Source organism: Podarcis muralis, chromosome 14 (genome assembly GCF_964188315.1).
Source record: "Podarcis muralis chromosome 14, rPodMur119.hap1.1, whole genome shotgun sequence".
In the NCBI taxonomy this organism is placed as follows: domain Eukaryota; kingdom Metazoa; phylum Chordata; class Lepidosauria; order Squamata; family Lacertidae; genus Podarcis; species Podarcis muralis.
In genome coordinates, this window is record NC_135668.1 from 52,212,220 (window position 1) to 52,238,076 (window position 25,857).

The window sequence follows — 25,857 nt, forward strand, 5'->3', positions numbered from 1 at the left end:
TCAAACACACTGACTACAACTTTGCACATGGTGTTCTTTTTCTTTCTAAATGGTCGGGGAATACCAGCAAATACAAAAGGGGGTGGGGTATGCAGTAAGGTAGTTTCACCTTGATTTTATCTAGTCTGTCTCTCTTTGCTGAGTAGAAAGCTGAAGGGCCTCAGATGATGATTGCAGGGTCCAGGTTGGTTCATATGGGGAGAGGCAGTCCTGGAGGTATTGTGGTCCTGAGCCATTTTGGGCTTTCTAGGTCAAAACCAGCACTTTTAAGCTGGCCTGGAAACTAATCTGCAGCCAGTGCAGTGGAGCCACAATCAGTGTAATATGCTCAAACCAACTTGTCCGAGTGAGCAACCTGGCCGCCGAATTCAGCACCGTCTGAAGTTTTCAATCTGCTTTCAGAGGCAGCCCTACATATAATAAATTGCAATAATCTAACCTAGAGATCACCAGAGCATAGGCAACAGAAATTAGGTTATCCTTGTCCAGATAAGGGTACAGCTGGGCCACCAGCCAAAGCTGATGGAAGGCACTTGGTGCCACTGAGGCCACCTGAGCCTCAAGCGACAGCAAAAGATACAGAAGTACCCCCAAGCTACGTACCTGCTCTTTCAGAGCAAATAGAACCCCATCAAGAACAGGCAACTTCCCATCCTTCTAGTCTAGGCAATGATCTACTAACAGTGCTTCAGTCATATCTGGACTGAGCTACAGCTTGTTGGCTCTCATCCATACTCCAAACCTCTGGATAACTCCATTCAGTGGTTTCATTTAGATGTTAAACTTGAACAAAGAAAGTTGCACCTGCCAAAATTCCTGCTTCTGCACAGCTAGGGGCCCTGTCCTTTGTACTTGGTCACTCCAAACACAGAAAACAACAGATACGTGCTGTAAAAAGTGGATCCTGTGCTGCCAATTGGAGTTGAAAGGGGCCAGAAAAGCTGAAGGTTAGTAAATACTCTTAAACATTCAGACAGAGCCAGTATTCATAAGTGCAAGCAAATAGAATGGTATTCTTGGGCATATTTATTTAGTAAAATGGGAGTCCCATAGCACCTTAGAGACCTGTGAAGTTATTGTGGCTTAAGCTTTCAGAGTACCCCAACAGTGTCTGTACCTAAACATGATTATCAGGAGAGAAGGGGAGTGGAGCCAAAAGGCCAAGCAATGCAAATGATAGTAATAACCATATGCAGTAGAGGCAAAGGGTGTTTTAAAGGCCATCTAGTCCAACCCCATGCTTTATGTAGGAAATTCAACATAGAGCATCCCCCAACAGGTGGCTGTCTTGCCCTACATTCTGTCCAGTTTGCGCAACAAACCCAGGGACACACAAAGCACAACCAGCCATTGATTAGACCGTAGAGCTGTGCCTGAGCAGCTGCACAGATATCAAGATATATGCACAGATCAGCCTTTTCCCTTACATAGACAGAAAAAAGATGATGGTTGATGGAAAGGCAAGGTCAGGCAAGTGTCGTAAGATTACACCACAAACATATGCTTCTTTCTCAATGTTACATTGCTATCCAGTAGTGAAATGTGTTCCAGCTGCACTATGGAGTAGAAGAAAATATTGCTGGTATTCAGCATTTGTTACTAAGCCTACAGCTGAGATTGCAACCGACAGGGAATTCTGCCCCACCCCATCCCCAGCACATGCAAGCATGTGGGGGATGAGAAGAAAGCGTTGTGTTTTAACAACTACTTCTTTTAATTAACAAGAAGCACATGCTGCAAAGGTTCATTAAAGTCTTTCCACAATCATGCCTTTGCATTACCACCTGCTCCTGACCCCAACAAATAAGCAAGGGCAGGAAGCAGTCTTTCTGCCACCATTTTTCAGATTCATACAGAAACAAGTGACATATTGTACCCAAGTCATATAGGGTGTTTGAAGTCAAAATTAGCACTTTGAATTGTGCCGAGAAACCATTTGGCAACCTAGGCTAAAATTCTCCCTTGAATCCAGTCTCTAGTTCTGTATGTCAGTCCCTTCCTTCCAGATCCTTGATAATGCTGATCATGTATGAGAATCTAGCATTTTGTAGGCCCTCCAAAAGGTGCAATGCAATCCACTACCTCCCCTAAAATGACAGTCTTAGCGGAGGTAAGTAATTTTCTAGCTGTCAGACAATTGTATTGTATCAATGAAACTAAGCACAATTTGCAATGGTGGGGAGAATGCCTAGACAGCACCGAAAAGAGTATAACACACACAAAAACAAAAAAAAACAGATCAAGACTGGATCTCAGACTCTCTTAGGACAGTTATATATAAAAAAGAAGAGATTTGTAAGCACAATATTATAGAAAGAAAGTGCTGTAAACACACAGAACATGATGCATACATATATTTAATTAGTGTGTCTGAAGACAAAGTAGGTTGACCTTCTGCCACAATGTTATTAGGTAAGTTCTCAAGACTCAAACCATAAATGAATTAATGTAAAACATGCATGATGTGTTTTAAACAGGCTTCTGACCTCAGGATTATTGAGGTGTTCAAGCAGTACAGTCAAATGTTAACAATAGGAACAGCAGTACACAAAGCCCTTTTCTGAACAATTCACATAAGCACTGAGCAAAAAAACAAGCTGATGTTTTAAACGTGAAGAGCTTGATTTGTGTATATGCAAAAATACTGGCATAACGTTCCCCTCAAATAGCTCTTAAAACCACTGTAAATTCCAGTCCAGGATTCAAATTTAAAAAAGAGCTACTGTCCAATACACAGAATGCTCCTATTCCCAAAATCCATTTTTGAGTTGTTAAAAAACTTAAAAGGTGAAAACTAATATGAGATAGATTCATGACATGCAAAGCGAGATATGTCAAGCCTTTGTTTGTTATAATTGTGATGATTATGGCATACAGCTGATGAAAACCCCAAATTAACAATCTCAGAAAATTAGAATATTGTGAAAAGTTGCAGTAGCTATTTAGTCCATAACACCTGCAATGGGTTCCTGAGCCTTTAAATGGTCTCTCAGTCTGGTTCAGCAGGAAGCACAATCATGGGGAAGGCTGCTGACCTGACAGTTGTGCAGAAAGCCATCATTGAGACCCTCCATAAGGAGGGAAAGCCTCAAAAGGTTATTGCAGAAGAGGATGGATGTTCCCAAAGTGCTGTATCAAAGCACATTAATGGAAAGTTATGCGTAAGGAAAAAGTGTGGAAGAAAAAGGTGCACAAGCAGCAGGGATGACCGCAGCCTGGAGAGGATTGTCAGGAAAAGACCATTCAAATGTGTTGGGGACTTTCACAAGGAGTGGACTGAGGCTGGAGTTAGTGCATCAAGAGCCACCACACACAGACGGATCCTGGATATGGACTTCAAATGTTGTATTCCTCTTGTCAAGCCACTCCTGAACAAGAAACAAAGTCAGAAGCGTCTTACCTGGGATAAGAAAAAAAGAACTGGTCTGTTGCTCAGTGGCCCCAAGTCCTCTTTTCTGATGAGAGCAACTTTTGCATCTCATTTGGAAACCAAAGACCCAGAGTCTGGAGGAAGAATGGGGAGGCACACAATGCCATATTATTGAAGTCCAGTGTGAAGTTTCCACAGTCTGTGTCGATTTGGGGAGCCATGTCATCAGCTGGTGTTGGTCCACTGTGCTTCGTTAAGCCCAGGGTTAACGCAGCCGTCTACCAGGAGCTTTTGGAGCACTTCATGCTTCCTTCCGCAGATGAGCTTTATGGGGATGCTGACTTCATTTTCCAACAGGACTTGGCACCTGCCCACACTGCCAAAAGTACCAAAACCTGGTTCAATTGCCATGGGATTACTGTGCTTGATTGGCCAGCAAACTCGCCTGACCTGAATCCCATAGAGAATCTATGGGGCATTGCCAAGAGAAAGATGGGAGACATGAGACCGAGCAATGCAGAAGAGCTGAAGGCTGTGACTAAAGCATCCTGGTCATCCATAACACCTCAGCAGTGCCACAGGCTGATAGCATCCATGCCACGCCACACTGAGGCAGTCATTGATGCAAAAGGGGCTCAAACCAAGTACTGAGTACATATGTATGCTTCTACTTCTCAGAGGTCCAATATTGCTCTATTTGCAATCCTTGTTTTGCTGATTTCATTTAATATTCTAATTTTCTGAGATTGTTAATTTGGGGTTTTCATCAGCTGTATGCCATAATCATCACAATTATAACAAATAAAGGCTTGACATATCTCGCTTTGCATGTCATGAATCTATCTCATATATTAGTTTCACCTTTTAAGTTGAATTACTGAAATAAATGAACTTTTTCACGATATTCTAATTTTTTGAGTTTCACCTGTATGTTAGAAAAATGGGCTTGGTTCATAACTTATCAAATGCTACACCAAGTACAAACTGTGTTGTTTTATATGATGAGTCCTTATATTTTGACAAAAGAGAAGGTAAATACAGTAGCAGTCTGCCCCTGCCTAGGACAATCTCTCTCTCAATCAACACACACCAGGCACAGTCTGAACTGGATTTGCCTCATGCAGGAAAAGGCAGCATGCAAGGTGCCAGAAGCATCTGAAACCCCACCTCCAATCTGGAAGGTATTTTTAGGAATGCAGCTCATGCCTCCCAAGATACTTCATGCTGCCACCACTAGAATAATTAGCAGCTTGACGCAGGTGCGAGGTAATCTGCTGTTTTGACAGAGCAATACTTCCTATGATAACATGTCAACAGCTCTTCAAAGAAGTGCAAGACCTACTCAGAGCCATACCCTGAGGCAATACCATTCGTGTTCACCCAATAATCGTGATTTGCTAATCTTTTAAAAGTTTATTTAATTTATTATATTTCATAGATATTTAACAGATTTTCAAACCACCTTTCAAGATACATTATCCTTCCAAAGTGGTTTTTATTCTACTGTTTATCTGCTACACTGAGAACCAGTTTTGATGTTAAAAGTTAAAGTTAAAATATAAATACTGTTCCCTGGCAGATTTTTAACTAGCCTGACTTTTTAGGACAATGAATTAGGTTTTTTCTCACAAGTGATTTGTTTAAGGTTGTATATAGTTTAACTATGGTTGCTTTGCTTCTGTATAAAAGTGATCACAGTGAATGTGCAGAGCTAGCCTAAGGGCTTGTCTACCCAATACATCAGTTTTTAAACTGTACATAATACAAACTAGTTCAATTACAAGTACAAAGTCAGCTTGATCAGTGTTAGAAACAGATATGAAAGCTAAGAGCTAAATGACACCTTAAACCTAGGTTATGGGCGCCACAATGGAATGTCTAGGCGCGCTTTATTTATAACAAGAATACAGAGCTAAAAATGAATGAATTGCAGCTAAAATCTTATATTCATTTTTCACATGGTCTAGTCCTCATCTGAAGACTGAAAAAAAGCCATGTTTCCCCTGCCCACCCACCCCTAATATTTCTATGAGGGTCCCTTCTCCAGTCCTCAGAAAGTGACTGGAAGTGGGGAAGGGGGGGGGGGAAGTCCTCCTTTCATTCCAGCAGTGGCAGTTTTAATCTGAAATCTTAGGCGCAGTACTGCAGCCAGAGCTCAAAAACTGCTCGCATTAATTAAATTCCCTGCTGCAAAACGCGCCTAGAAGAATGCGAGTTTTGAACACGGAGCTTGATCAATCTTTCTTGCTTTCGGAATAGCTTTTCTCCATTTCAACAAAGTAGTTAAATAAAACATTAACACATTGAGTTCAACAAGTGCCAAATTTGTGTGTAGTACTAACCAAAAAGGGGGCGCAGGGGGCGCTGTGGGTTAAACCACAGCTTAGGACTTGCCAATCAGAAGGTCGATGGTTTGAATCCCCGCAACGGAGTGAGCTCCCGTTGCTCTGTCCCAGCTCCTGCCAACCTAGCAGTTCGAAAGCACGTCAAAGTGCAAGTAGATAAATAGGTACCGCTCTGGCGGGAAGATAAACAGCGTTTCAGTGCGCTGCTCTGGTTCTCCAGAAGCGGCTTAGTCATTCTGGCCACATGACCCGGGAGCTGTATGCCGGCTCCCTCGACCAATAAAGCGAGATGAGCACCACAACCCCATAGTTGGTCATGACTGGACCTAATGGTCAGGGGTCCCTTTACCTTTACTAAACAAAAAGGAAAGTCTCTGAGATGAAAGCAGTGTGAGTTGTATTTGCACACTGATTTCAGGAACAGCGCCATTAATATGTGACAGTTATGTAATTACTGAACTAACAGTTTCTACAAAATTACATGGCATTACTCAAAACTGCACCTAGTTTGGCCCAGTACATATGCACCCAATACAAATAGTTGCATGTAAGAACTGGTGGTGATGTTTTTTGTCTTAAATGAAGGAAGCTGTTGGCATGGCACATACATGCGTTTACCTCTCCATTATTTATTTTGACCTATAGCCCACAGTATCCCCAGCAATTTGGGAAAGATGTGAACCTAGGAAATTATATCTTATCTACTAGATCAGAGTTCATTTTCCTGATGTGATGGAAAATATGCTAAGGGCTTACAAAGCAACATTTTGCTTCAGGTTGCATCATCTACAGTTTCCCCCTTAAACATAAAAATGATTTCTATATTACAAGCGAAGCATGTTTGGAATCTCTCTCTTTTTCACTCTAGAGTCCTAAAGGATGAAATAAACCAATAAGAATAGATCATATATTTAACACTCTATATAAATTCCCTTCAAACTTCTCTTTAAGAATGTGGATTTCTACTGTAACACCTCAGAAGTGTCATCTCCTGTTGCAAATGCAATTAGCAGGAACTTAAATTTACATCCAAACTACCCTGTTTGCTTCCCAACACATTTCATGCAAACCCCACTTCCTATCCTGCAAAATGCATTAAAAATTATCAAAATAGCCAATTTATTACATGTATATCCCACTTTTCTTCTAAGCAGTTTAAGGTGGCATAGAAAGTTCTCTTCCTCCCCATTTTATCCTCACAATAACTTTATGGGGTAGTTGTCAGAAGGAAACAATATCTTACTAGCAATTTTAAGATGCCATGCTGGGATAAACTAGTAACTGGCTCATTTGTTAAGGCTTTAAAAAGAAAATCTGACATTTTGACAAAAAAAAAAATTGCCTTGTTCTTTGAAGGGTACATGTATAGTTCTCATACAGCAATGGCCTATATCTGCTGTAACTCACAAGAATACTTTCTGGGTCTTTGGAAAGATATAACCCACCAGAGAATAGAGAGGTTTTCTAGCAAGCAAGATGGAAATTTTATGGACCACAGAGATTCCCTCTCCCTGGCCCTCCAAATGAGGTTGATGTTGTACGAAATATCCAGATATGTAATGAGTCAGATCAACTCTGCCCAACTTGCGCCCAGGTCTCAGTAATACAGGCCAGATGGGCTACCTCATTTCCAATGAAGCCATGGATGAGTGAAGTATTAAGCTAAAACAGAGCAATGGAGAGGGCAGAATAAAAATTGAAACTGTGGAGTATGCATCTGATCATAGTCTTAAGACCTCCTTCCCCTATCCATCTTAAGACTATGACCAAATGCAGACCTCTTGGCTTCAGCATCACCCATCAATCCCTCCCACTGCAACTCTGCTCTGTTCACTGTCTAGTTCAGTGTTTCTCAACCTTGGGTCCCCAGATGTTTTTGGGTCCCATCATCCCTGAGCTCTGGCCTTGCTAGCTAGAGATGATAGGAGTTGTAGACCAAAAACATCTGGGGACCCAATGTTGAGAAAGGCTGATCTAGTACATCCTTTCACAACCTTGGGTCTCCAGATGTTGTTGGACTATAACTTCCATCATCCCTGACCACTGATCCACTAGCTAGGGATGATGGGAGTTATAATGGGAGTTATAATGCAGCAACATCTGGGCACCTAAAGTTGAAAAAGCCTGAAAAAGTTATGGAGGAACTCAAAAGCTTGCACATTATTTGTGATGTTGGGGCTGTCCTGATATGAATATTGGATTTTTATCACAACAGAATTTCTGTAGTTGATTGATACATTTTATCTACAAAGTAAGGGTGCATATTTATGTTTTCTTAACATTTAATTGGTTTATGTGACCCCGCAAAGACACTGCTGCCTGAGAGTATAAATACCTCCTTGCTAGATCAGACCTAAGTCTAGCATTCTTTGCAACAATTCTAGCAGTCAGGAAATAGGTGATGCACCAGAATAGGGTAGCGGTCCATTTGTGAATAATAGTATCTTCTGCCCACTCATGTAAGCTATAATTAGGTAAAGTGATGTCAAAGACCATGCTAGGAGTACATGCTGAGAAGCAAGAAAGAAAAGAACATTACTTTTATTTCCCTGCAACAGCAGAAGGTAGACAATACCTAGATTTTCCCTGGCATTTAATGGGGTATTTTAAGATAATGAAAGCAGAAACCCGCTCTCTAAAAGGCTTTTCTAAAGATCTCTACACAATGTCACTCCCCACTCCACCTTCTGATTAGAGAATAAGCAGAGAACTAGCATCTCAGAACCTTGGCTGTGGTACGTTACCTATCCCCAAGCCAGCTTTTAAAAAGGAAAGAAAAGGGATTTTAACTGTTGCTCCAGCAAAAGTTCTTTTGTTGAAAAATGCCACACAGGTGTACTATACAATAGAAGTCAGAGAGAGACAGAAAGCACACACACCACACAGACCTTTGGTTTTATATTCCATTTTATTAAGACCTTGAAAGTCATCTTGTTCCATTACACATAGGCTTCCTGAAAAACGGTCCCATATTTCCTCATTACCTTCATGTTCTTCATACTGTACATTCAATCCAACTCTGAAGACAACCCAAAATATGGTGAACAGCTTTTCATTCAAGTTATGTCCCTTCCAGTCAGATATCAGAATGCTCACAGTTGCTGCTCTGGGATGAACGTAGTGTACATCTGCAGTTTCACATATACCAGAGATCTGGAATTCCAATAATCTTTCTTTTTTCAGATTAAGTTTTTTACCTCTTACAGCTGAAGAAGAATTTAAACACATTGTTTAAATGTGTTGTTTTAGTCAACAACAATCAAATTCTCAGGCACCAAACAATGTTGTACAGAACTTTGCAAGGATCTAAATTCTAGCCAGGAACGAACGAAAATCAAGAAGAGTTCTAGATGCTCAACAAAGCTTCCAACTCAGAACAGTAATCCTACTTGTTGCCATAAGTGAAACCAGTAAGACAGGAGTTGACAAGGTGGACTGTGAAATCACATCCAGCTCTATTATTCAAAGTAAAAGAGGAAATATAGTGGGACACATGCAAGTCATCACTACCCCTCCAACCATGATTGGTAAGCCAAGAACCATCCTTGACTTCAAATTATGGTTTGTTTGGAGTGAAATAAATCACACACCCCAGTTGATGTTACACTAAGTCAAGGATTGTAGCTTGTTGCTCCTGATCACTATTCTATTATACTGATGGAATAATTTTCAGAAGTACTTATCAGATGGTTTAGCGAGTTAATTCCATTGGATATGCATTGAACCAAAGAGTTTTACACTAGGCTTTGATTTAACAGTTGTGGGTCTCTTTCTCACTTCATCATTTAAAGGAATGATAGAAGGCTTCAGAAACAAGTTCACCCATTCTCCATCATATTATAATGCAACATGACATTAAGGTTCTGCCCCTCCATCAAGTGACAGGTAGATTGAATCTGGTAGGGAAATGCCACTTCAAGTCAGGCAGCTGAACACAAAGGCTTTTGGATGAAGTCATTAAAAATGCCTTTGAATACACAGCAGCTAGATAAAAGTCTGCAAAGTGCTTACTCTGTACATTTGCATTCACTATCTGGCTCCGCACTCCCACCCTACTCTGCAAATTCTAACAATTATAGTTCAGTTTGAGTCTCCCAGAGACCAGGCAAAAATTGAAAACAGATTTCCTCTACAGCACAGCTTGAATTTCATAAATTCCATCAACTTTCTCAGGCTTTCTTAAAAACTGAACTGGAGAAAGAAGGAAAGCAGCAGCAAACACATTGCACCCTTGTTCTACTTCTGCAAACCAGCACAATTAACAATAGTCAACACTTCTGGCAACCCACCACCACACATACACAAAAGTGTGAGAGTGAATTCTTACTGTAACTTCTTATGAACTCTCAAGTTCAAACTATTTCTTAAGACAGGGGTGGTGAACCTTCCAGGTGTTGTGGGACTAAAAACCCCATCATACTGCTGGGGTTAGTAGGAGTTGAAGTTCAACAACATATGTGAAGGGCCATGCAAGTTCCCCATTGTAGCCTAAAGGAGTAAAACACAAACCCTGAAAATCTGATGGTGGAACTCAAAATGCAGTTGAAAAGATCACACGCTGTCAAGCCAAGATGAAGGCCTTGCTTGCAGGTAATCGTTAATAGCACCATAGCACTTCCTAGATAACATCACAGATTAGAGAACCTCTCTGCCATGCCTCAGGATATAATTAAGGTTGCAATCCAGTATCCTCTAACTTACAAATAAGTCCCACCACAACTCAGTAGGGCTTATTTCAGCATTACCATTTATAAGATTGCAGTAAATAGTGTAAAAGATAAAGTGATTCAAAACACAAGGCCTCAATACTGTACATAAACCAGTGCAAGTGTCGTTTTCAATCATAGTAAAAAGCAGGCTATGATTTCCCTTATGCAAAGACTGCTGTAGTAATACTCAGAAAGATTCAACAAGAGGTTATTCACATTACATTAATGTGGAGCTGGCACTGTTCCAGCTGCCACATAATATTTGTTCTGTTCCTGTAAGAAATGGATCTTTCAGTGTAACAGCACCCACACTTTGGAAATTCCTACCTACTGATATCAGGCAGGTGCCTTCACTGTACTCTTTTCAAGGTGAGCTAAAAATATTATTGTTTACTCAAGCCTATCCAAACATGGAAAAGTTGACAATGTTTTAATTTGTTTTTAACTATTGCTTTTAATTATATTTTGAATTTTTCCAAATACCTGTTTTTAACCTTGTATTTTATTGACAATTTTAATTTTATATATATTTGTAAACCATTTGCTTAAGAATACAATACCAGATATACCTTGTAGGATCAGTTCCAACATGCTATACCAGAATCCTAACAACCTGCAGGTTCCAAGTGGTCCACCAATGGACTATGGTCTATCCTTTTTCCATAGACCACATGAATAATGAAAATGGGAAGGGGAGAACCAGAGCTAACAAAAAAGACGACAACCATCCCAATTCTGTCAGTATGAGGCAGGCGAAGGTCAGTTTTCCAGCACAGAGTATAATTCACTTTAAGTGACTACTTTGCACCAATTGAGAGTACTGTTTGCTAAAGAATGATGCATTCAAACCTACTGGTTTTCTAATTAGCAGACTCTGAACTACAGTCTCAAGTTTCCAATAGTAGACAGCTCTCAAGAGAGTATTTCAGCACACAGATACAGTCTGACTGAAACAAGTCGATTTGTACTTCTCTTTTTTAAAAAAACAAAACAAAACAAAACCTTTCACTTCCCTATGTCTGCACACCAGATGCTTGTGGAAGATGTGTCAGCTGATACAAACCTGCACTTGAATGAGCTTCCCAAATATATTTCTTTCAACATATGAATTTGGAGAGGCAAATTCCTGGCTATGTGCTCTGCCTCACTGTTGTCACTTTTCCAAGAATACGAAACAATCCTTTATCAGGCATCACCACATTCATCTGTTGACAGAGGGAGAACATCAGTTCTCATTGGAAAGTTTGAGGCAGGAGGGTAGAAGAGCACACCACGTGGGAAATGCTAATGAACTGGAAATCTAGTAATGCTGGGGCAGCATGAGGGAGGGGAGAGTCTGGAAACTGACTTGGCAACTTTCACATCCCTCAGCACAGAATTATGCCTGCAAAACATGAAAGTAGCAAACTATCAGAAAGAACACAATATTTTAAACATGTTTTGTATCTCGTGTTTGGAGACAGGTAACAAGAGGATTTTGAGGAGCTCCAAAAGGTCTGTCCCAACTGAGTGAAAGGACATTAAAATGGCAAATACAATTCACTATAAGAAAGTACAAAACAATGCACACTGACACACACACACACACACACACACACACACACGAAAACCTAACTTTGCTTATCCAATTCCGGGGTTTTAACCAGGGAGAAATATCTTAGGGTCATGGTGGATTCATTGAAGATGTTGACCCAGCATGTGACAGCCATGAGAAAGGTGACTTCCATGTTGAGAATCATTAAGAAAGGGATTAAAAATAAAACTGCCAATATTGTAATGCTGTTATTCAAATCTATGGTGCAACTGCACTTAGAACACTTTGTACAGTTGTGATTGGCACACTTCAAAGAGGATTCCGTAAAGCTGGAAAATGTCCGGAGAAGGGCAACCAAAATGATCAAGGACTGAAACAACTTCCCTTTGATGAAAGGTTGCTACATTTTGGGCTCATTTAGGATGCAGGGATATGATAGAGGTGCAAAATTATGTGTGGTGTGTAGAAAGTGGATAGAGAAGTTTCCCTTCCTCTCATAATACTAGAACCCAAGGTTATTCAATAAAGCTGAATGTTTGAAAGATTCAGGACAGACAAAAAGAAAGCACAGCACAGGGTTAAACTATGCAATTTGCTCCCACAAGATGTAGTGATGAACACCAACTTGTATGACTTCTAAAACGGGATTGGAGAAATTCATCAAAGATGAATGGATCTCTTCATGGATCTGAGGCAGTATGCTTCTGAATACTAGTTGCTGGAGAGTACAAGTGGGGAAAAGTACTTTTGTAATCAGATTCAGCTTATGGGCTTTCCATATGCATCTGGTTGGCCACTATCATAACAAGATGCTGAACTAGATGGGTGTTTGATCTAATCCAACAGGGCTCTTCGTAGGTTATTTGGGAAGATCTCTTAAAAGAATCAAAGACCCAAGGATGCTTTACATGGACTCTTGGGCTGAGGTATATTGTCTAGGGCAGGGGTAGTCAACCTTTTTATACTTATCGCCCACTAATGCATCTTTCTTGATGGTAAAATTTCCTTACCGCCCACCAGTGCTCAATGGAAAGAGGATTCAGCTTGTGCCATAGAACCCCCTACCATCCACCTAGAGTCCTGACACCTCTGGTCTAAGAGGTTGATTGCAGGGGGGGGGGGTTTGTTACTGTTATTGATATGACTTTTTTGTATCTTTATTTACATATTCTTATGATTTATGTGGAAATTGTTCTATGTGTACTTTTTGATGTTTTATTTATTGTTTATGACTACTCTTGTTATGTTTGCAATTATGTGATTTTTTACATGTTGTAAGTCACCTTGAGCATGGTTTTAACTAGGAAAGGCAGCATACAAAGAATAATAGCTGACTGATTGGTTTGATTGAATGCAAAAGGGAATTACTTTGGAATTCCGAGTACTAAAACGCAATGTACTCAGTCTAAAAACAATATTAGTGCAATACAAGGAAAAGTGTCAACTCCAGCAAGATCTATAACTGTAACTCGCTTGACATTTTGAAACTCTTTTTAATACTGTTTCATAGCTACCAAATGGATACATATTTTAAGGCAAGCGCCACAGTGCAAGCCATCATGGAAACTGTAGTTACTTAGTTGTATGAAAAACCTGCTACTGTATTCCAAGTTCAGCTGCATTCCTAGTAATTTTTCAAGGTAAAAGCAGACTTTTTTTTTTAAGGTTCTGCATCTTGAGATTTGGTTCAAATTACACTTTGTGCTGCTTAAGGAAATCCTGGCAGCTATTAAGGACATTGAGCATTCTATAGAGATCCCTAGCTCACTCAGTGACTGCAATTCTCAATATTAATTTGGGCCTAAGAGTTATGACAAATGGACTTAGTGATAGTTTAAATTTGCAACCTATGGACTCAGTGCCAGATGCAAAAGTAGAGGCAAATTATCTACACTTGAAATAGGTGCTCGGGAGTTGAAGTACCAGTCACTTAGCAGATAAGACGATGATACCCTTTTGCTTCCAATTTATTATTCTATTTCCAAAATGTTCACCCTGCATTATTAGTCCACAATGCTCTTGAGGTAGTTACAGAAAAAAAAATGTTCCTTTAGGGCAGGCACGTCCAACAGGTAGATCGTGATCTACCAGTAGATCACTGGACATCTGTGGTAGATAACTGGTAGATCACTGGCTCCCCCCAAAGAAGCTCAACAAGTTTGGCTCCCCTAAAAAAAGCTCAAAACCTTTGTCCTGCGCCCCTAAAAACAGGGCTTTCCTCCTCCCTAAAAACTCACCAACTTTGACCTGAACCCCCAAAAGGGGGTAGATCACTGCCAGTCTTTAACTCTGTGAGTAGATTGCAGTCTCTTGGGAGTTGGCCACCCCTGCTTTAGGGAGGCCACTTAGCTTAAAATGAAAATGGTGTCAGTTCACATTCCAGCATCTTGTTCCTGACTTAAGGGGAAAATCCACAGCGCAGTGGCTGAGTACACAGTTGCATGCAAAAAAGTTTCGCTTCTCAAATCCAAAGAAAGGATTTCAATTAGAAGGGCTAGGAAAGACTTCCAAGATGCAGACAGTCCTGAGCTGAATAGAAAAGTGATGGCAGACTCTGGAGTTCAACTGTTAAGTTTCAAGACTGAAGCTAGGTGTCAGCAGTGCTTTATTGTCATATTTTTATTACTGTTTTCCCCCTGGTGTACGGAATGCTTTTATAATTCTCATTTAGTTTCTCCTCACAATTTATTTTGGGTTAGCTATACTGGACTTGCCCAAGACCAGCCAGTTGAGAAAAACCTGGAACCCTGATGCCCGGTGTTTAAACACTACATAGCTACTTCATGGCATTTGCTCAGTACAATGAAGACAAATTCCCTGGCTAAAGCTAGACAGTAGAGACAAAATGTAGAACAGAATTTGTAGCAGCATCATTTTAAATCTATCTCCAGACATGGTACACAATAGCAGAAATTTTACAGCAACTACTGGTTATCACACACTTGTGCAATCAATACCCAGATTTATATTATTACCACATTTAAGAGACTGACACCCACCACATATAGGGAAACAGAAGAATTTCCAGAGGATAAAAACTGGCCATTTAATCTCCAGTTTGATAGCCAAACAAAACTGCAAAGGAACATAATTTGATAGTTGTGGGCAGACCTCAAAGTCTGGGCAAAAATTGTATTATCTAATCCCATGAAACAAGCAGCCCTTTTTACACAAAGAGACTAAGTTGCACTGACAAGCTTGCATATGGCAAATGCATGGCTCCTAATTAGCTTAGGAGATTTATAAAACGCCATATATCTGGGCACAGTACTGTAGATAAAAACACAATTATAATGAAATATGTAAACAGCTCCTGCCAGGACTCCTGTTAGAAAAAAATTGGCTTAAAGCAGCAGTCACTCTTAAGATATTCCATTAGCAACTGCTACACTGATTATTATTTTTTTAACTTCCTGAACAGGAGCTACTTGCAACTACGGTAATCTGACCACATCTGCTGGAAGCTTCTGTACAGTTATACTCACAGCAAATCAACAGAATCCAATTCACTTTAGCAAAAATTGGGGTGGGTGGGGAAAATATTTATTTGTGTGCATCCCTAGAGGTTGTCTAAGCCCAACAATGGAAGGCTTGTCATGTCCTACAGATTTTTAAAATCTGTTGGTAAGAAACAGAGCAGAGTATTATTGGCACAAAGTTCTCAGAAGCAGTGGCTCTGCACTCCTCCTTATCTTTATCTTTGGGTTTATGATTCACTATTAAGTAAGAAGCCTTGCAGCATGACTCAGAGATTAAACTGTGGGGGAAAAGGGAAGAAAATGACTTACATCTCTTGATAAATGCCTATACCATAGTGATTCATACTAAATGGGAAAGAAGGCAGAGAAGGGGTAGAGGTTCGTCTTTCAGAATGTTCTACAGAATATGATATAATGGGACCATAATATGGATCAGATTCTTAGTCCAATATTATCAACACCAGACGATATCCAACATGTTGCCCTCCAGATATTATTGGACGCCATCATCCCATACAATTTGGCAAGCTAGCTGGGGCTGATGGGAGTTGGAGTCCAAAAACATCTGGAGGACACCATATTGACTACTCAGATCTGGCAACTGCTCTCCAAAGTTTTAGGCACAATCTTTCCCAGTCCTTCCGCAACAGATTCTTTTTAGCTAGTGGCACTGGGAATTAGGGGTGTATGGGGGGGTAGTACCTCTGGTGAGGGACAGGTGATGTACTTTCTGAGGTAGCTTGTCCACCTTTGGTTCCCGCCCTTCACTTAGATCCCACATGTGGCTCCTAGAGGCTGTCAGCACACAACAGCAGCCACACCACGGAACGGCTTGGACTGGCCGGCTAAACCAGGTGAGGGTAGCAAATGGGTCTTAAATCTTCAATGAGTAAGGGAATTCCCCTGCAGGGGAAGACAGGCTCCAGTGGATTAAGCGGACAAGACTAATAGTGGGTCCAATGGTCAAGAAGAAAGTTTCTGCATGTGTTGTAGAGGGTAGCAAGGATCAATGGAGGTCATCAACCTGGGGAAAGAGCCCATCGAGGAGAAGAAAAACTTTGATCCTAATCCTCCGCCAGTGTTAGAAACTCAGGTATATAAGCTAGGCGCCAAATGGCTCCTTAAACCAAGGTTGCAGTCACCCAAGTGATATGTGTAGTTGCCATTTGGGGGCAAGATGACTCTAAAGTCTTATTTTTCAAATGATGAACTGACTGTGGTTGATTCTCAATTAAACATCTGGCAAATTGAGATGACAACCTTGAGCTAGGTTAAGAGCTTTGAGTACTTCAAGAAGAAAAGTCACTTGATCCAGGGACAGTCCACATATATACTGGCCTATTCCAACCCTTTTCTTAATGGTGACTGCTGCTGCTCAGGCTGCACAGAAAAAGAAATTTGGTTCCAGAAATTCATTCCAATTGTGCAGATAAAATATAACTGATAGAATTCTACAAGATGGGGTATTAGTGTGTGAAACCAGTCCAAATCCAATGATCCTCAGGTGGCGAAGATGTCAGGTGCCATCTTGGCACCTAGTCATCTTCACTTGATTGCAAGTGGTCAAAAGCCAGGTGCAAAATGCACCTGGTGCCTGGCTAATTTTGAATACTGCCTTTCGCTGCCTTGCAGGATATTATTTGGGAGAAGAAAAGGCTAAGGAGTAAACCCTTCACAAATCTGGACTCTGAAAGACTTCTGGATGGTGACTTCCATGCCTCCTTCAGGCAACTCCTGCAGCCAAGCTGGCCCCAAACGTACTTCAAAGTTCAGCAACATCATCTGTCAGGTGAAGCTTGGAGCTTCTCTTGGAAAAAGGGGAAGGATTAAGAATAGCTCCACGAGTTTCACCTTCCCACACTCTAACCGTCTAGCGATGATGGATGGAAAAAAGGACGTGACTATGGAAGCTGGAGAAGCAGTAAGAAAGGAAAACAAAGGTGTGTGTTCCCAGATTAAAGGGAGATACCTTCATGTGTAGGTACATATAAACATGAAAACATAAGGTAGAAGAACCCTACTCATTTGTACTGGCAGGGATATGAAGATGGTTTCAGAGGCTGCTACCTTTGATTCAGCAGCATCACCTTATATCAATGAAAACGGGAGATATTTTACATCCTTATACTATATGGTCTTGCAACAGCACACAATGTAAATGTTGTGTCTGAAACACTGACATTTTGACACATTCATACTGAGGTGAAAAAGAGTGAAGGGACAGTCCTGGGGAAGCCATGTGGGATGGAGGTGCGGTTGTGACAAGGAAAAGAATCAAAGGCAGTGCTGATGTTGACATGTAAAGCTTTCACATAGCTTGGATCAAACAGACTAAGGGGACTAGGCTTTCACAATAGAAAAGGTCAACCAAGAGTCACCAGTTAGTTTGCAACTTCATTTTTACAATAAAGATCATATCAGGTCTCAATGGCAGAATGCAGCAGAGCTAGATGCTTAGTACACAACTGTCTCCTCTTTCTCCAGGCAAATTAAAGGCCGCTATGTAGTCTCTCTGCAGAGAGGAGAAACAGAACTAAACGCAGTGCAGTCATTCCATTCCATGAGGAGTTTATCACCAGTTAAAAGCTCAGTGTGCACGTGCACACACACAGAACAGCCCCAGGACTTCCTTAAAATAGAGGAAGGGTGCTTACTTCAAAGCAGTAAAATGAGTACAACATTCAACCCCACATATGGTGGGAAGGACATCCAAACTCATTCAGTAACTATATGCTATGCTGGCTGTTTCCTTTACAATGAGGCAAAATATGTTAAAATGATATATTTTACAAAAGTGAACATTTATGCCTTACTATCACTTTAGGAGTTGCAAAAAAACAAACCAAGCTTTACCTAAAAAGCTGCTTGCAAAATTCATGTCTACACTATAGTTCTCAGGAGATAAAATTGGCTCACTTATCACTAAAAGGCATAACTGAAACCTTAAGCCCAGTTCTAGCCCATAGTTATGGTAGATTTAAAAACACTACCACCATATAGAATGTTTCCTGCCACCTCAAGAGACTGCATGAACCATATTTCCTCAAGAGATGAATGAGTGGAGGGGGGCCCTTTCCACATCCTCTCGACCCCCTGGGAAACTCGACAAACCTGATACACCTGTAACTGGGTGTGGAGACTGCTGTGAGCAGCCTGAGGAAGGACCATCCACTATGGGCTGCCCATAAAAAGCAAGTTTAGAGTGAGAGACTAGAGAGATGACTGCTGTTTCCAGGATCTCTTCTCATTCTGAGAATTCTGTGGGTGAGGTGAGAACCTGGACCCTGGGTGAGAACCTGGAGACTGAGAGGGAGGGTGTGTCAGAAGAAAAATGAATTGATCTTGCTATATTGGTAACTTTGAAACATTTTTATATGTAACTGTATTTTTGTAATATTTACAGTAAGCTGTCCGTTGTTGCTTAAGTTTTTGGCACACTGCTTAGATATATTTTAAAATATATTAAATGGTATAGAAATTAAACTAAAAACTAAGTAAAATAAATAAAATAAGAGGGCAGCCTTTTCCCCCCAAAGTTTGCAACTTAATAAACCCTTAACATACTTTAAACTTTCAAGCATTCAGTCCAAATCAGGGGTTAATTGAGGAGAAAGCAGGTATTATTAACTTTCCTGTTTAGAGATACTTGCATGGTGTGTTTGTAATGTCAAGGGACTGATCTTTAAGGTGGTCTTCTATTGTCTTGCCCACAATGCATGACAGGACATAGAACAGGAAAAAACAGTGCTAGATCTGAAACAGCAAAATACATACAACTGCATCCAGCAGGAAGTTCAATAGAAAATTTACAGGAGATGCAAATGCTTATCTCACTTAAGTGCACAAAAGAGCATCTGAAAAACTGACCCCAAATTTTTCAGCAGGCCAACTTAACTGAAAAATTTCTCTGCAATAGAAACCTAGTTAGAAGTTTTAGCACAGAAAAGTTGCAAGGGTTTATCATTACAGTACACAAATACACAATCGCGCCACTGCAACCACATTCTTCTCTCCTGTAAGGAGATTTTACCCTCAATTTATCCTCTCACTCCCCCTAGTCTGGTACTGTTGAAGTAAGGTACAACATACTAAGAATGGGCAAAAGTCCTGAGTTTTCAATTGCAATCACAGATACAGTATAGATTTTTTTTCATGCACCAATTATTGAAATTGCATTCACACTTGTTCAATAGATTATACACATCTTTAATCTTCATATCCTAACCAATTCTTTATATCCAGATCCTTCAAAGGCTCACGCACTTAAGGATCTTGCAATACATTTATCGCAACAGAAAACATGAACCATGGAAAACAGGCCTAGAGAATCAAGTTTCATATCAATGTAAAATATCAGTTGGTCTATCTAATTCATTCCCCCAAGAAGGTACCACTTTTTGTATCAATGACAGGCTATAATATTTAGGCCACACAACTGGTATCAAAATAAAATAAGAAGAATTCCCCTTCACATGCCTATATTCCTCCACATAGCAAATCATTGGAATAAATGAAAACCACAGAATACACACAGAAAAAAGATTGGACTGGAAGCAAGGTTCTTAATTATTTTGCACTTCATTTTAAATTTTGTCAACAGATTGCTTTAATGCCTTTATGCATGAAACAAGGTTCAAGAGGGAGGCATAGATACACAACCATTTCTATGCTTGGTTTTTGCTGAACCTTAGGTAAACAAGTGCACTAAGAGGTGCAAAATGATGTTTCCCAAGCTAAAGATCATGGCTATACAAGGCAGCAATCATGTTAGCTCCACTCAAAAAATGAAAGGCAGGAAGAAGGGTGCAAAAGTAAAAGGCATTTCAGTTAGAAGGCTAGTCAAACCAAGAGCAGAGATTTCAGGTCCATTTTTTTGTGCAGGTGGGAGAATTAAGTATTCCATTAATAAATCCTTGCAATTTCAACACAGAGCTATAATATAGTAAGTCATCCATTTTAATAAAAGCAGTATACAGCAAGCTGTTCCTAAGTGGCAATAGGCTTCCAAGCAACTAGAAGACCAAAGAGTGGGCTAGATGTACCCTTTGCCCAATTCAATGTGAAATTCCTTTTGTTTTCCTAGGTACATACCCAGAACATAAGCCTTGTGAAAGACTAACACCAATACTTGGGTCAGAAGTAAATATACATGATGAAACCAAAGGGTAAAATACAATATGGAAGACTTTCCCACTACCACCAGAGTCCTTCCCAAGTTCCTAGGACGTAATGACATGAACCACTCTGGATTAATGTTCTGCATGCACAAAATGGGTAAAGAGGAGCTCAGTAAAACAGAGACTTGCTTTCAACCTCCAAGCCTGAATTCCGCCTCTGCTACCTCTGCATTTCTAGATTTGAAAAGATGGGAGGCAAAATGGATGGGTTTGTGCAAAATTTGTAACACCCCTACTTTCATCCCTAAGGAAGCAGGTTCAGACAGGATGTCTCTATGCTACAGTCACTCTTACTCAACTTCTTGTATGGAGGCAAAGCAAATGGGAAGAGGCACTCCTTTCTCAGCAGTAACCTCGTAAGAAATATTTGTGGGGGAAAGGAGAACAGCTCTTTTCATAGCCCCAAATACTTTGGTGTGTAACAGACTTTGGTCTATTTCCCCCAATTGTTTTGGGTAGCAGCAACTGAGTGGGGTGAAAGAAAGGATAAGAGGTGATGACAGTAAATACGAAGGAGCCAAAGCAGAACTGCCCTCAACTGGAACTGCTATAAGAAAGAGAACTGGATAATTGTAGGAGAAAGATGTGGAGGATCAATACAATAACTGTTCCAAACTATCCTAAGGCTTGAAATACCCTTCTCCAACCTGGATTCCAACTCTCACCAGCCCAGCCAACGGTTACAATGATGAAAGCTGTAGCCCAGAAACATCTGCAGAGCACCAAGTTGGGGAAGGCTGTTCTGAAGCCCACATTTTTATGTCTGTCAGGCAATCAGGAAACTGCCTGCCAGAATTTGCTCTTAACAAACAAAACTCCCTGCATATAGAAAACAAGCATGCCATGGGGAAAAGGTAAATTTAGCTTTTTCCTCCCCCCCCCCGGCAGTTCAGTGTGCAATTTGTTTGTGGGAACCGTTTGAATGTGTAAACCCCCACTTGGACCTTCAAGTGGTACAGTCTAGAGGAAAAGGGTTTATTCCTTGATTTTGCTGAATATATTATACTTGCCAGACAGGGGTGGATGGGTAGGAAACTGAAATGATGGAGATCTATGGAGGAGAGTGAAAGGTGAAGGTGCACATAAATGCAGAAAATTGTATTACCAGGAAAATGTCTCCTCAGCCTGAACCACTATAGGAAAGTGAGTGTAGGGGGGGGGGGAGAGAGAGAGAGGGAGAGAGAGAGAGAGAGAGAGAGAGAGAGAGATGAGGTTTGGAAAAGATGATTAAAAAGGTTATGGCAAAATTCCTTTGAAACTGACTGCATGTATAAAAGCCTATCCTCAGATTATAGAGGCTCTTTCCTTTTCTGACAACCCCCTCAGTTATTATTTTTTAGAAGGAATGCAAAGGGACTTGTCAGTTTCACTATTGCCTCTCCCCTCAAAATTCTAACATTAATTAGGGGAATATGTGGAGGAAATGTTGGTTCTCTCTCTCTCTCTCTCTCTCTCTCTCTCTCTGTGTGTGTGTGTGTGTGTGTATATGTGTGTGTGTATGTATGTGTGTAAAGCGTGGACAGAGAAGAGACCAGTATGGGGGAGATTGTACATGTGGGGAAATGTGTGCAAAATGGGGAAATATGAGAAAATATGAGGTGTGGATGAGAGGTAGATGAATATAAAATGGGGATAATATGAAACTCCCCTCTGTCTGAACTGAGGTTCCCTGCCTGCATATACGGGGTTTGGGTAAGAGGGGGGGGGGGAGAAGGTACAGGGTTAAATGAGGATAAATAAAAACAGGGGAGTGAAAAAGAAAGATTTCCGGGGAGGGGGGGCCATATGGGATAGAATGAGGGAAGTGGTGAGGCTGGAGGTTGAAATGAAGGGATGTGGATGGTCTTTGCCCCATACTTCAGCTGCCACTCACATGGGGAAACGTTATCCTATTTCATTATATGGTCTCTTATTACTGCATTGTATTTTTTATTATTACATAAAGTCCTGGAAGCCCTTTGGATGAAGGGTGGCTTAGGATCTTTTTAAGCAATGGAAATCAAATCAAAGGAAGGGGCTGTTAGAAGAAGATAAATAAAAACAGAGCCTGCCAGTCCTTTCCCCACCAGCAAATCCCTGTATGAAGAAAACCACACAGTTGTACAAAGCCAGGACATTGTGCTCTGAAAAATCACTATTAAGAACAACGATCATAAATAAACGAACATATAAAATCAAAGGGAGAGGAGGGGAGGAGAGAGAGAAGTCCGAGAATGAAGATGCTGTAAATGTATAAATATAAACAAAGTGGAAGGCTGAGAGTGCACTTGACGATACAAACAAATAAACATAAATAAATAAAGTATGCATGGGGGGGAAAGAGAGAGCGAGAGGCTGGATAATTTAAATAAATAAATAAGGCAAGCACGCCAAGGGGAAGATTAAGTGGATGAGCAATGTAAATAAATAAATATAAACAAGTCTGAAAAAACAAAGCGGCGGCGGGGGGGGGGGGTTGGGAGCGTGGACTGATAATATAAATAAATATAATTGAATAACTAAATAAATATAAACCAACAAAGCACGGAGAGTGAGAGAGTGGAGGGGTAATGAATGTAAATGAATTAAATATAAACAGACGAAGCCGGGGGGGGGGGGAGAGAGAGCGAGTGAGGGAGGAAGGGACTGACAATATATAAATTTGGTCTGTTGGCTGCAGGTCTCTTTGGGTTGGCTCGGGCCGGGGAATCTTCTAATAGGTTCTGTGGAGGTGTATTTCACGGTGTGCGTTGTGGGGACACACAAACCACACACACACAGGGGGGGGGGGAGCCGGGTGGTGAGGCGCCCCTTCCTTCTCACCTGCTGGTACTCGGCGTCCTCGGGTCGGAAGTCGTCGCCGACGGCCTCCCAGCGGAGGCTGAAATGGGGCAGGCGGTGCAGGAGGCTCACCCACCACGGAGGAGAGTAGCTCACGCCGGCCGCCGCCGCCGCCATGCCCGGCCTGAGGAGAGAAGGCGCCTCGCCTCCCCCGGTCGCCTCCGCCTCCTTCTCCCCCTCAGGGACGCCGCCGCCGCCACCTCCTTCCTTCCTTCCTTCACCCGGAGGAGCTGCCCCTTCCCGCGGCCATGAGGGGGCAATGCGAGCAGCAGCAGCAGCGCCGCCTCAGCTCCGCCGGTTCAGGCGGCCCAGGAGGCCCCGCGGCCCCGGCGGCGGCTTCGGAGGCTCCGCGCCCGACATGGCCCCTGCCCCGCCGGCCCACACGCTCCCTCCGCTCGGCGCGGCTGCCGGCGCTCTTTGTTCGCCTCTCCGCCGCCGCCGCCGCCTCTTCCTCCCCGGATGGCGCCGCCCACACGGACCCCCTTTCGGCGCCGCCCGAGTCGGCCGCCCGCCCGCCCGCTCCCTGCCTGCCTGCCTGCCTCGCTCCCTCGCCCGCCTCGGAGACGGCCGCGCGCGCGCGTGTTCATGGGCTGGCGGAGGGGGCAGAAATGGCGCCTCAGGGAGCAGGCCCTCGGCGCCGCCAGGCCGCCATCCCTGATGCTGCTGCTGCTGAGCCTAGGGAATGGAGGGGCATCATGGCCACACACAGACACACACACACACACACACGGGCATGGGCACAAAAAGGTCCCCCCCTACACACACACACACACACAGGCGTACAGTATACACAAAATGTATCCCCTACACACACAGACACACAAGCATGAGGGGGATATACACTGAAGGATCTTACAAACAGGCATGTACACAAAAGGTCCTCTTACACACGCGCGCGCGCGCGCACACACACACACACAGAGTGAGAGGGGGATATGCACTAAAAGCTCTCTCAGCACACATAGGTATATACACAAAAGGTATCCCCTACACACAGACACACAAGCATGAGAGGGATATACACTAAAGGCTCTTATACACACACAAACAGGCATGCACACAAAAGGTCCCCCTACACACACACAGTGAGAGGGGGATATGCACTAAAAGCACTCCTAACACACACATAGGCATATACACAAAAGCCCCCCTCCCTGCACACACAAACAGGCGTATAAACAAAAAAGGTCCTACCTACACACAGGCACGTACACAAAAAGGCCCCCCTACACACACACACACACACACACACACACACAGTGAGAGGGGGATATACATTAAAAGTTCACTACACACACACACACACACACACACACACACAGAGGCATATACACAAAAGGCCCCCTCCCTGCATACACAAACAGGCGTATAAACAAAAAAGGTCCTACCTACACACAGGCACGTACACAAAAAGGCCCCCCTACACACACACACACACGGTGAGAGGGGGATATACATTAAAAGTTCACTACAAACACACACACACACACAGAGGCATATACACAAAAGGCCCCCCCCTTTACATACACAAACAGGCATATAAACAAAAAAGGCCCTACCTACACACACACAAACACACAGGCATGAAAGGCTGCCTTACACACAAGCTCTCCCCACACATACACACCAACGGGCATAGGCGTATAAAGGTCCCCCTTCACACAGAGAGAGGCATGCACACAAAAAGTTGCATCTCCACAAAGATGTCATTGTCCACATCCATTCGCCTCGAGAGACAATGGGGTGCACCTCCGGGGTGAAGTGAAACCGTTGCATTTGCAGTGCCAAAGTGACCTCTCAGGGACGCAAACCTGGGCAGTGTGTATGGGGGTCCTTGGCCTCCTGGAGGGCATCTTTGGGCTCTGCACCCACCACAACAGCCTTTGATTCTCAACCATCAAGTAAGCTTGATCTGGTCTCGCACCCTGTTCCTGATGTAGATGTTCACTCACCCCTCCTTCCCTGGCATTGGGCATTTGTGGTTTGCCTCAGGTGCCAAAATGTCTTGAGCCAGCCCCATGTGTTGGACACCAAAACCCTATTTTTGAAGACACTGGAGGTATTCAGAAAAGCGTTTCTGAAGAATGTTTTAAACCCTGACAGGTTCATACAAGCAGTAATAATAATAATAATAATAATAATAATAATAATAATAATAATAATAATAATTTATTATTTGTACCCCGCCCATCTGGCTGGGTTTCCCCAGCCACTCTGGGCGGCTTCCATAGAAACCAAAAAACACTAAAATATCATACATTAAAAACTTCCCTGAACAGGGCTGCCTTAAGATGTCTTCTGAATGTCAGGTAGTTGTTTATCGTTTTGACATCTGATGGGAGGGCGTTCCACAGGGCGGGCGCCACTACCGAAAAGGCCCTCTGCCTGGTTCCCTGTAGCTTTGCTTCTCGCAATGAGGGAAC

At 42.2% G+C, this 25,857-nt stretch overlaps 1 protein-coding gene across 2 annotated transcripts in view; it reads right to left on the reverse strand.

The window, feature by feature from the left end:
* The window catches only part of TTYH3 (tweety family member 3), an 87,346-nt gene extending 63,418 nt beyond the window's left edge, over window positions 1-23,928 (reverse strand). Inside the window, exon 1 of one of the 2 annotated variants that reach the window (XM_028706429.2) lies at window positions 23,417-23,928. In XM_028706429.2, the coding sequence (XP_028562262.2) occupies window positions 23,417-23,551 (135 nt within the window). In that variant the 5' untranslated portion in view covers window positions 23,552-23,928. The remainder of the gene's footprint in view (window positions 1-23,416) is intronic. The other variant, XM_028706430.2, reaches the window with a different exon arrangement.
* Between the last annotated feature and the right edge of the window lie 1,929 nt (window positions 23,929-25,857).